The sequence below is a fragment of the Aplysia californica genome, unplaced genomic scaffold (assembly GCF_000002075.1).
Source record: "Aplysia californica isolate F4 #8 unplaced genomic scaffold, AplCal3.0 scaffold00864, whole genome shotgun sequence".
Lineage (NCBI taxonomy): Eukaryota > Metazoa > Mollusca > Gastropoda > Aplysiida > Aplysiidae > Aplysia > Aplysia californica.
Window position 1 is genome coordinate 264,488 of NW_004798134.1, and position 12,912 is coordinate 277,399.

The 12,912-nt window shown below is 38.9% G+C and overlaps 1 protein-coding gene and 1 long non-coding RNA gene across 2 annotated transcripts; both read right to left on the reverse strand.

Annotated features, from left to right (window-relative positions):
- On the reverse strand, window positions 1-2,206 carry LOC118478708. The gene is made up of 2 exons (XR_004859241.1): window positions 1,014-2,206; window positions 1-341 (listed from the first exon to the last, which is right to left on the reverse strand). It is a non-coding gene; the product is annotated as an uncharacterized LOC118478708 (long non-coding RNA).
- A 1,367-nt stretch (window positions 2,207-3,573) lies between these two features.
- Window positions 3,574-11,866, reverse strand: LOC101852884. Its single transcript, XM_005110206.3, has 2 exons — window positions 11,642-11,866; window positions 3,574-6,038 (listed from the first exon to the last, which is right to left on the reverse strand). Exon 2 carries the CDS (start codon window positions 6,020-6,022, stop codon window positions 5,504-5,506), a length of 519 nt encoding a protein of 172 aa, XP_005110263.1. The 5' UTR covers window positions 6,023-6,038; window positions 11,642-11,866; the 3' UTR covers window positions 3,574-5,503.
- Window positions 11,867-12,912: the final 1,046 nt, after the last annotated feature.

Here is a 12,912-nt window from a genome sequence, read left to right on the forward strand (position 1 = left end):
AAAATTCAGTTACCAAAATAGGAAACAAAAAAGGTACTTTATTTTCTATTTTTGACAATGGGGTGTATCACTTTGTATGAAAGAAGGCAATTTTTCCTCGGAGTCTTCAGAGGGTTTGAAGTAGGGCCTTCATGTATTCACGACTGACAGCACGGGTGACCTGAAAAACATCTTGACAACATTTATTCAGCTTTGTGAAAGCCCCATGGTACATGTACATGTTCGCAGTCTTGACAGTTTTTCCACTCCAACAGCTCTCCTGTGAAGTAGATTTCCCTCACTGGATGTGCCGCCTTGGAGTTGGAGATGCAATAGGGTCTTCCCTAGTCCTCTTTTCTCATCTGTTCAAATCATAAAAGTTGAAAATAAAGTGAAAGCAATTTAAGGAAATAATCATCTAACGAACTCAGTGGTTTCTTTCGCAATTAAAGGAAATGCGCAGGAGATCTGGGTCTAACCTATAGTGGGTGGTGCCTACGTTATAGGTGCAAAATCCAGGTTGAGTGAATTGACATAACATACACCATGTACCAGTACTTGGAAAAAATCAAAATACAGTCTATATGTGCGAGAGAAATTGACTGGACACGGAAATCTTTTCATTATGGTATGCGTGAATTTTGCTTTTTAAAAAAAGTTTTAGTATGAGTTTAAATTAACGGCACTTGCAACACAATAAAGTTGTATAACCTAGTATTATAACAGCCGAAGATTAGAGTTGCTACAAGAGAGTAACAAACGCAAAAAAAGAAGGGGAAGAGATCAGAACAACAGATCATGCTTGATAGGAAAGAAGGAGCAAACCACATCAGAGCACCGACCAACCACCTGCAAAATTCTCTTTGTAGATGTTTTAAAGTTAAAGAATGTGTAAAAGAGAAAATTTGGGACCTCAAATCAGTTTGCAATGTGCTTGCTTGACGGTACATTCATAAATTTCAGTTCTTACCTTTTTTCAGTCACAGTCTCACACTCTCCACATTTATCTATAAATAAAAAGGGTCACCCCTTACCTCAAACCCAATAGGGTGATGACGTCATTAAACTGCAACATCCACTCAACTTGTCTGCTTGCCCTCAGAGAAAGGCTTCTAAATTGGGTTTAATAAAAACCAATTCAGAGCCAAGACTGACAGTGACAGTTCAAGTTACTATGAGAAGGAAAAAGAAAATGAAATTTTGAAATTTTATCATTCAAAACAGTAAATATGCTACTATAATAAACTGTGACTAATTCATTGTCAAACTCATCATAGGTACCACCCGATACTTAAGTCCACAACTTCCTCCGGTAGAGGTAACCAGTTTTTGTTTTTTCTTACCTGCATTTTTTAATTTTTCAAGCTGCTCAGGAAAATGGAAAATGAAGCCACATTAGTTTACTTTGACAAGAATCGAATTTTCTCTCTGTAAGAAACATCCTAGCATGCTCACTTCGGAAAAGAACATCAGGAAAAAAGCCCAAAAGGAGCAATAAATGAAACAGCAATTCCTTCCTAGTTATGTCCACAAGTGTAAACATTGTGGTCTCCCTTTCTAAAACACTACAATTTTCTCAAAGATACATAAAAAAAATTTTTAGATCTCCACCTTTCTCCATACACTTATAATATAAAACAATTTATTTTTCCCCAAGGCCAAACCCAAGAAACTACCTTCACCTATCCTCTTGATTTTTAAGGAACAATATGTTGGCAATCTTGTTTTTAAAACATTGCGTTAAGTTTTTAAGTTCAATTTCTTAAAAATTCAGTTACTCGAAATTAATGACTCCTGGAAATAAAAATTGTATGCATATATATAGGTTTAACACGCCTTTCAACACTGCACAGTTATTTTTAAGAGGCGGGACATCCGAATGTAGTGTTCATTTCTGATAGGATGAAGCTTAGTCGTTTGAGAGCCTTCAAAACTCTCATTACCCCCCCCCCCTCCCGGTTCAGAACACCCCATTGAGGATTCGATCCAGGGTACTAACTGAGCTAACGGTGCACCCACAACTCCTGGTAACTCTTGAGTCTGCAAAAATTGTTAATACAATTGGAATTATAGGGCACAGTATGAGCTGAACGACCTTTCCAGGGCAGATAGGTAATCCCTCCAAAGGCCAGTCCTCTGACAGGGTCAAACTACACAGGAGAAGAAAAATTATTTCTCAAAGAATCAAGTTCTTTTTTTTTTTTAGTAAGAGTTTTACGGCACTTGCAACACAATAAGGTCATATAAGTGCCGAAGATTAGAGGTGTTACAAGAGAGTAACAAACACAAAATAGAAAGAGAGGAGATTTAAGGACGATAGATGTTTGATAGAAAAGAAGGACAAAACCACACAAGAGCACCCACCAACCACCCACGAATCAAGTTCAAGAATTCCCCATCATGCACAAACCAAAACTACCTGCATAAGTCCAGCAAGATGCCAACTGAACTAAACCCACAATCAGATCCTGTAGACGCCCAGCTTCATGAGGGAGCACAATGAATGAGCTTCCACCAACTTACCTGAAAACTGCAACAAAGGCAATTTTGACAAGAAGGACAACTGGACAATAGCACAAAAACTGAGGACGTCCCGAGTTGAAAAGAACAAGAGATAGAAGTAAGAAGTGTAGGAGATCACACAAAAACAATTGGTTTCACTCAGATCTGAAGATCACCTCGTTTCTGGATATTCGGAGGGCCCTGAAAAGGGCCCAGAGAGGGAAAGACAGCTGCAGAGAAGGAAATGAATCCATGTGGCAATATAACTGTGATAATCATGACATAATGAATGATATGAAAATTGAAATCTGTTACGGCCAGGTCAGCATCTTTGCTTAATACTGAACTGTAAGTCTTTTGTCTTTACCCTAGGTCAACAACTCCATGCATGTGCCATTGAACTTTGGATCAAGCAGTGAAACCCATTCCAAAATCTGTAATGTTCAAGCTAGTACTGATTGTGTACAGCCAAAGAACAAAAAAAGTACAAGATTTCTCTCTCATCTTACAGTTTTAACTGCATTGATCCCAACATACTGTCCTCTGAGAAGTGAACACTGTTGTTACAGTGAATTCATAAAACCAATCAAACAATCCATCCTGCAGAAACAGAACCACTTCACATTCACCTCTTAATACATTCTTCATTCTTTAAATCTGAACAAAAAAACCCACCTCAACTTTGTATCAAAAAGCGATACATTTAAGTCTTGGGTTTTCACATCATCGAGGACCATGCTTTGTCCATTTCACAACAATGTCAACAGAATTATATAACAATTTTAAAAAATAACCAACCAAATGCAACTTCCATAAGAAAAGTGAAACTTCAATAGATTACAATTTAAGCCCCGACAAACATATAGGTTGAATTATAGGCTACTTTTACGTACTACTGTAAATATTTCCATGCCTCCTTTGATGTCGTATGCAGGTGCATGGCTGAAGCAGGTTCCATTCCTTTTTTTATTTTTTTGAGGAGGAACATCCACAGGAGGTAATTTCTTTTTTCCCCCTTAAATATTGGTCTTTTTTTTCTTCTTTTGTTTCTTTTCTCTGCTTTGTAAATAATTTATATATATCCATTAGTGCTTTTTTTTTTTAAAGACAATAGTTTTATATTCTTTTTTTACTTTTTTTGGCTATATATTTTAACCCCCACCCACCCCATCTTATACTATTTTCCCATTACATAACATTTATTTAATAAAAGTTAATACATTTCTTCACAGACATGTTGCAAAACTAACAAAAGAATGTGTAGCATATTGTGCAGAACTCACAACTCCCAAATTGGGAAAAAGTCCACAAATGGTACTCGTCTTTATCAAGCAATGGTCTCTCTACACATTGTCCATCAAGATTCTTCTTCCTGGCCGCCTAGATGAGTAATGAATGAAGTATGAGATGAACCAGTGAAATACACAATGTATAAACAGTATTGTACAATGTAAAAATCTCTGCAAAACACTCTTGCATCCTACATTTGCAAACATCACACTCCCAAGCATTGTTTATAACAAATGGTTGATCCCGTTTGATATGTTATTTAGCTCGCCATGGCAATGGCATGTCACATATATAAATATGCTCTCATGCCACAAGGACCTTTAAAAATCCTTCAGGGTAAAAGCACCATCAACATTAAAGGAATGTACACAAGCATTATCAACCAAATGCTTCCTTACTTCTGCTTCTTGCATTCCATTTACACTTTTCACAAACAAACCTCACAGACACACCAAAAAAAATTATAATTGGAAACTTAACAATTTGCCATCATGTAGCCCACTTGATTAAAAACATACAACAGAAAACTTAAAAGTACCACTTTAACTTGGTGTACCCCATTGCTCATTTCAATTTTTTGGAACGCAATATTGAACCCAAGAAATAGTAACCATTTTAAATTATCACATAATGCACTGAGAAAGTAATGACAAGAACTATTTTTCCAGAGAAAAATTTTCAGATCTTAAAATAAACAAATTGTATTTCTGATTCGAACCATCCCACCAGCTTAAAACCCAAAAAATGGGAGATTTAAAGACCATCTAGGACAGACTTAAGATTCTTTAACAACTGAATAATGTGCTTTAAAAAAAAGAGAAACATTCTAAAGACTTGGTCATGAACACAGCTGTAAGTTCAAGTTACTTTTCTCAACTAAAGGAGACAGATCTACTTTAGGAATCCACTTTTGTTTTGATATCAGCTCAACTGTTTTACTGCCGAGCAGATTTTGTTTCAAGTTGGTTCTTAGTGAAGAGGGTAACAAAAGTACCACTGTTTGCAAGCCGTGTTATGTCTACTTCTGTCCAAACCTACATAAATTCTGTTGGTTCTTTGTGCTAACATAATAGCACTATACAGAGGATTTTTTCTTAAAAGGGGAAAAAAAGAGAAAAGAACTTTTTCAACTGGTGTTGTCATTACACAAACAGTCTCAAATCATGCGTACAGTTGTAAAAATCAAGCACTTGACATTAATTCATACTTTGTCATTGAACAATACATAAGTCAGATGATGAGATGAGATCGAGTTATATTGCCACAGGAATCTTTTGAAAAGAGAAAAGACAGCTCATTGCAATATCAGTAACTTCTTTTTTCCTGCCCAGAAATTTACAACAGCTCCACATTCTCCTAACAACATACGCCATTACAGTTTATAAAATCAATCATTTCAGAAAAAAATATATATTTCTAAAGTGAAGCAAATGAACGAGTGCTTGCTTGGGCCAAATCAAGTTGGGTAAAAAATTTCAATTCCAAATGCAAAGCTGATTTTTTTTCACAAAAATGTCTAATAACCTGCTAGATTCTTAAAAGAAGAAATAAAATCAGAAACCAAACAAAGGGCTATAAAGAAGTAAGAAGATCAGAAATATGGGTGTGTCTTGATGAAAGATGATGGATGTAATGAATTAAATCCATTAATTTCATATCCATTTGAGCCATTAACAAAATTCGTTGTCCATAAGTACATCATCATGCCAGTCTTTACTCCTGACACTTTTTTCTATGCAGCAACATGACAGCCCAGCATGACTTGAAGAGATCTGCCCACAGTAAGTGGAGACTTTGGTGTCGATTTTAACCACTCTATGGGAGGCAATGGCACCTGACTAGGATGTGGTGCTGGAGAAGCGGCGTCCATCGCGAAGGCATCACAGATCTGCCGGGAGCTGTAGTCAACATTGCTGTCAGAGTCTGCGGACTGAGACAAGAGAGAAATGTCTGCTGAACTGCTACAACTGCTTATCTGGGCAGAGACAGCCAGGTCGTCTACTGCAGTGCTGCTGCCTCGGCATGACATGGGCTTAGAGTTACCCCTGCCCGATGCATGAAGATGCTTCTTTTGAGTCTTTGAAAAATGCACTTTTCTGCTGGGGGAACCGGGCTGCTTGAAGTCCTCACACAAGCCTGGACTGGCTTGCATCTCACTGCCTGAGATAAACACAGGACTGCTTGAGGCATGTCTACTGTGACTGTGGCGCCACAGTTCTGCTGGAAGCTTCTGTCCGGCTGATGATGGCATCTTGTCAGCTTACGTGCTGGGGAACAAAAGAAAGGAGCATTAAATTCACACACTAATTCAAAACGATAAAATTAAAACCATTCTTTTCAAATCTGAAACATTTTCCTGAAGTAAAAACAAGTAAAAAATGAGTGGAAAGTTTCTAGAGAAGACTCCTCATTACTAAGTTTTAAATATTTCTTAAATTTATTTTCAACTCTAGAAAGTCTGCACACATCTATAGACTTAACACTGAATTTGCATAACCGCTATGGCTCATCTATTCAGTAAACACTGAGGGTGATCCTTTGTAACTTTGTAGTAAAGAAAAGAGTTTAATCTTATCCAGTCCAGTTTTTAACAGGTCAGAAAAGGAAAGAATTATGTGTGCTCTAGAAATAACGTGTTTGAAAGCAGTTTTGCAGCGTGTTTTTGTACATTCATTTTCAATGCTTATTGGATCTTAACAACAAAAACAAAAAATGTGCAAAGCATCTGGCTCACTAAGTAAGGTGAAGCAAATAAAGAGCTAAAAGAGAGTGAAAATAATCATTCTAAAAGTCTGATGTCAATGTTTTTGACAAATCAGTGACCCAAACCAAACTTTAAAAAAAACACTGACACTGAAACCAACAATAGGTAAAGGAATGAGCAAGAGAATGACAAGACTGGGTTATTTATTTCCGTCTACATCAAAATTGTGGACAGAAGAAGGGAGGACAGCATTGAATCATATGGGAAGAAGAGACTGGAGGCAAAAATGAACCAATGTACTCCTCACACAGTAACACAAAAAAGTTTGAAAAAAATACAGCATCTGACGAAATGTCAGAGTCCCGTCTGACCATCATTGTAAACATGCTTTCTAATGATAGGCCAGTACAGGATAATTGTGTACTATCACTCCCACACCCTGAGGCACCTTTTTCATGTAATCGGAAATCAAGTGTGCACACGAGTGTAAAATAGAAGCATTACAGTTGACGGTCAAGTAGACAAGCGACGGATTTTTTTTTCCCTTTCTTTCCTCATTTGTCACAAACAAGATCTGCTTGTCAGTACTTCAAATGTACCCTATCTATATCATCACTATACATAAATCAAATCCTCATTTTATTCTGAATGTTTGGTGGGATAATACATGTGTCGCGACGCGGTGTATTCAGGTGCTTGTCAATTTTTGGGCAAGAGTTGCCCATCATCTGAAAGTGAAAGCTGACTTATTATCCATTTATCTTGAATAGAATTTAAAATATTAGCGTTGAAAGAAGTGAGGTCGTCTGGTTGCAGAGGTAAAATTAGCAAGAAAATGGCCGCCAAAGACCATTAAACTCCAATAGCTAAAGAGTCTTTGAAAACTGAAAAATTACATGTTTTGTGCATTTAATCAATGTTTTTCAGCAAAATTCACATGGAAATGTGTTTTAATAGGCTATATGGACCTAAAAGAGGTTAAGCCCCCCAAAAAAAATTTCTATAAAAATTTCCAAACTAGCGATAGCGGAAAAACGCCTGTTCTCTAATTTCGTTATTTTGACGAGCGCCTGATTTAACCACGCTGCCTCATATATCTTATCGTTATTCGGACTCGAGTCCGTATAACATTTTTTCATATTCCGACTCGAGTCCGAATTTAAAAAATTCTTATTCGGACTCGAGTCCGAATATGAAAAAATGTTATTCGGACTCGGGTCCGGAAAAAAGGAAGTGTCTTCGTTCTATAGATCTAACGTTCAGTGCTTCCAATTTTCCGCCATTTTTAGTTTCCCCCACACCTTATCTGCCGATCCAATGCCCGCCGCCTCATTGATACGCCCCCCCCCCACGTTTCCCACTTTCTTTGTTGTAGAAAAAAGTAAAATTGAAGATTAGCAGACCACTTGGCACCTGCATATTATGAGCTGTGTAAAAAAAAAAAAGACCGATTCGTTCAAATACACAAGCCCAAGCCTGTGTCATATCGATTGTTTACCAAGAAAAAGTTGTGTTGCTGTGTAGAGCTGAGCATACGGCAACTTTTGATTCCATAGACCAGCGCACAATTCATTACGTAGATCTACGTCAAGACTAGCTTATTATTGTAATAATGATCAGTTGCCGGGGGGGAAAAAGACTGACGCGTATGCGACGTTCAAAGCCCGGACCAATAGTGCCCCCTCACCACCCTCCCCGACACGCACACAGCCACACGTGTGCAGGACGCCCATCCGTCCCCGACACACGCTAACGAGCCATCTTTAATTGCTTCTGAGGACCTCTTGACAAATAAACATTTATTAGAAGCGCTATAACTTTTCAGGCCGGCCTCAATTTCATCATAAGATTAAAACTCGGCTCCTGCACAAAACGCCTTTTTGCCCGAAGTGATCCCGGTCTCTACCCAGCATGAGGGGAATCACGAGTGAGGCAGGACAGGAAGCTGGATTCACGAGTCACGGGAAGTCGGAAGTGATGTCACGCTGGACAAGAATCAGAGTCCGAATAACATTTTTTCATATTCGGACTCGAGTCCGAATAATCACTTCGATATCTTAATGAATGCTTATATTATCAATTATCCTCCATTAAACTTACAGCCGCTTTTCAATGAAGGTCTACTGCAATGTTTCTGGTTTAGTTGACCATCTACAAGGCTTGGGACTATCATTGGCCATGTCAAAAATGCTTTGGTGGTTGCACTTTGTTGGGCGGAGAAGTTACAGGGGGCTAGTCTGGTAACTCGCTGTTGCGACTTCGTTACTTGTCAATTATCATCTTACCACCGTAAAATTCTTTGATCTATGAAGCAATCCACCCACCCACACACTTCAATTGTAAAAGCCACCACCTTTGATAGAAACGCCCCCAGCACAGTCGTGTCAGCAGCCAATAAGGCAGGACTTACACTACGCTAGTTCATAGTACACTGTTAACCAATTTCCTACTTCCTTCAAGAACTCTCCCTTCCTTCACTCAATTTAATGCAAACTTTACAGATGGACTGTAAGATAGTGTAGCAAGTGGTTCGCTGGGAATAGTACTGATAATAAAGACTGCCTGCTTGAGAGCAGGGAAGAAAAGCCAGTATTTGCTGAAAAGCTCATTCTTTTTATAATCATGGCAAAGCAGGAAGTGACAGCAGATAAAACTGTAACGCCTAGTCCACTACTCATAAACCAATACTACTTCAAATTTTAAAATATTGACAGGAACTTCTGGCTCTCAAACTGTTTGACCCAACTGACTTGTGTACAGATGGCTTAACTCCAACATTAGCAAAACAAAAACAACTTAACTACTAAACAAACCCAAAATGAATCCACAACACCTAGTCTGTCATCAGAATGCAACTCTTTTTTATTTAAAAATGCATTAAACACCACTTACTGCCAGTTTAAACATTTTAACTGAAAAACTAACATTGGAAAAACTTTTAAAGAGCTGTGAAAAACTGACCAACGTTGCAGTACAGTAACAATTCTTCATTCTTGAAATTTTTCGAATACTGATTAATGTGGCTGTTGACAAGCAACCCAAAAAATGTATTTAGAGGTGCATGAGACTAAGAGGTGTGCTCAGAGGGGGGGGGGGAAAAATGTGATTCTACTAAAGTTGACCTCAAAACGAGAGAGCACAAAAGTAAGCTAATTTGATCGTCTTCAAAGATGCTATGGCTATTTCACTTTTCGAATCAAGCCGAACTACGCGGGTCGCCATTTTGTTTTGCCCAGAAGTTCTCGCAAGATCTACTCCTCCCCCCTCTCTCTCTCTCTGTCTCTTTCTGAATACCGTCTATCGGTGTGGACGATCAAATTGACCAAAACAAAGTTTAAAAATGATGTTAAAAAACAAAACTAAATTAATTTGGTCGTCTACAAAGATGCTACGGATATTTAACTTTCCGAATCGAGCCGAACTACGCGGGTCGCCATTTTGTTTTGCCCGGAAGTTCTCGCGCTACTCCTCTCTCTCTCTCCACTGCCCACAGACAAAATTGCACGCTTTTAGGCTAACACTAACAGTAGTAATAGATCTAAAACGTTTGTTCACCGCACAGAATTCTGCAATTCTGTTATCACAGTGTAGAATTCTGTGGTTCAGGGTGAACGCTTCACTGGTTGGCCAAGGCTATAACGGTGAACGCCCACCGGGTGAGAATAGCCAAAAGACTCGCCTGCGCTATTCTCACCCGGGGTGAGAATAGAGGTGACCATTTTTTTCTTGGCTTTTATCCATTTGATCATCCACACCGATTTCACACGGAAGTGGCTATTTCTCATCCGGGGTGAGAATAGAAATACGATCGACCTCTCACCACGGGTGAGACTTGCGACCGTAGGCTATTTTCACCCGGTTTGAAACAAGACCTGTTTTTCCTAATTTCGAAATACTTTCTATTGATGTGGATGATCAAATTGATAAAAGCCAAGAAAAAATTACGTTATTGCACAAAAGTAAGCTAATTTGATCGTCTTCAAAGATGCTTTGGCTATTTCACTGTTCGAATCGAGTCGAACTACGCGGGTCGCCATTTTGTTTTGCCCGGAAGTTCTCGCAAGATCTACTCCTCCCCTCTCTCTCTCTCTCTGTCTCTTTCTGACATTTCTGAATACTGTCTATCGGTGTGGACGATCAAATTGACCAAAACAAAGTTAAAAAATGATGTTAAAACACAAAAGTAAATTAATATGGTTGTCTACAAAGATGCTACGGATCGAGCCGAACTACGCGGGTCGCCATTTTGTTTTGACCGGAAGTTCTCACGCTACTCCTCTCTCTCTCTCTTTCTCTCTCACTCTCTCCACTGCCCACAAACAAAATTGTACACTTTTAGTAGGCTACAGTTGTAATGGAACGTTTGTTCACGGCACAGAATTCTACAATTTTTCTGTTATCAAAGTGTAGAATTCTGTGGTTTAGGGTGAACGCAAAATTTGTTGGCCTAGAGATATAGGCTATAACGGTGAACGCGCACCGGGTGAGAATAGCCAAAAGACTCGCCTGCACTATTCTCACCCCGGGTGAGAATAGCCTACGGTGGCAAGTCTCACCCGGGGTGAGAGGTAGATTATATTTTTATTCTCACCTCTCACCCCGGCCCCGGGTGAGAATAGCCACTTCCTTTATTTTTATCTAATCTAGATCTAGATCTAGATCTAGACTAGATTCTAGATCTAGAGATCTACAATCTAGATCTAGATCTACAAACTCCTTGAACACCCTTCAGCAAATCTCACTGAAAGAGACTGAAGCGCACGTATCAAGCAGGCCTACAATCCTACAAACTACAAGTACAAGACTAGGCCTACAGCATCAACAATCCACAAACAACTTTCCAATATTGACAATCTAATTTATGCAGAACAAGAAATAGGTTCAGCACAGGGCCGACGCCGAAATAACCGCTAAATTTAGATCTCCAACTCAAGCACACGGCTAAACCACCTTCTGAAAATAGTTAAACAACAAATAAGTACAAAATATCAATTTAGTACCAGTAAGATGCACTGTTGTTTACCAGTTTTCAAGGTCTCGGCTGCAGCTGGGCAAGCAGCTTTATCGAGAGCAAAGTGCAGGAGTTAACCAATGGCATGGCTCAAAAGCTGCCAGCAAAATAAGGGCAAGGACATAGCCTACGCTAACGGAACAAAGACTGTTTACCTCCTCGTCCTCACAGTAACAGCTTGACTTGGGTGAAACTGTCAAATATGTAAAGATCCTAACACAGTCCAACTTTCTCCCGTAAAAATTCGAACACTTCGAAACAAAATCTTGCTATCTGGCTGAACAAAATTCGTGTGAACACAATGTTGATCTCGAAAAATATAATTTCATCTCACTCTTTCCGAAACAACGTCCTTTCTCCTTCATGACTTTCATCTCAACAAGGAACCTGTATGGCTATGATGTCATTGTCCACCAATCAAATAGCGTTTATTTTGAGAGCCAATGAAAATGCGTTTATTTCTGATTATGTCTCCTTGTACGTAACCGTATAGCCTGGCATAATTTTATTGCACCACTGCCAACTTGTCTTCGGTTTAACATAGTCCTCACTTAATAATACAAAAGGAAGTTTTTTTGTGGTTAAATTTACTACAAAATGACATCTCTGCTTTAAATGTTATGTGTATACAGTACTAATAATTGAAAGCTCCATGAACTTACATATAATATAATCAAGGAGCTATCCAAAAGAACGGTTCTCAGGGTGGGGACAAGTCATTGCGTAAACTGTCCCGTACAATCGTGGTTTCTCCCAATTACCTCAGGTCATGAAGTTATTTATAGTACTGAAGTCAGCGTCGCAGCCAAAAATTCTTTGTCGCAACCTGTGCTGACTCAAGACCGAAAAAATACCAAGTTGGTCAACACCGAAGGCCGTGACTGTGCAGACCTAGTTGCATTTCACCACATAGATCTAATTCTAATAATGTTTGTGGAGGTTGCATGGGAGACCCCACTCTTTTTTACCTCCAGTATTCCCTTCTGGGTTGCTGTTGCAAATTATTACCCCTTTAACTTGTAGAACACATGTGTACTTTCTACTAATAAAAATAAAATAAATAATTTTTTAGATTTTGACATAGGCTAAAGAGCCTTGGACCTTGAAAAATTTAGGGCTGTTTTTGTTTGTACGAGGGGGGGGGGCAATATAATATGTATTGTAAACTTAATCATTCTAATTATTTCCCGTTGCCACCCACCCACCCCCATACCCCACCCCTTATTTCACATTGAATTCCTCAGACCTACTTCTCTAAATTAATATCTTTCTGTCGTCCTTCGCATCTTTCTGTGTTCTTTTCCCAACGGCAACGTCGTTTTCCAGTTCTTTTTCCTCCTCCTCCTCCTCCTCCTCCCTTCTTCTTCTCTTTCTCCTCCTCCTCCTCCTCCTCCTCCTTCTTCTTCTTCTTCTTCTTCTTCTTCTT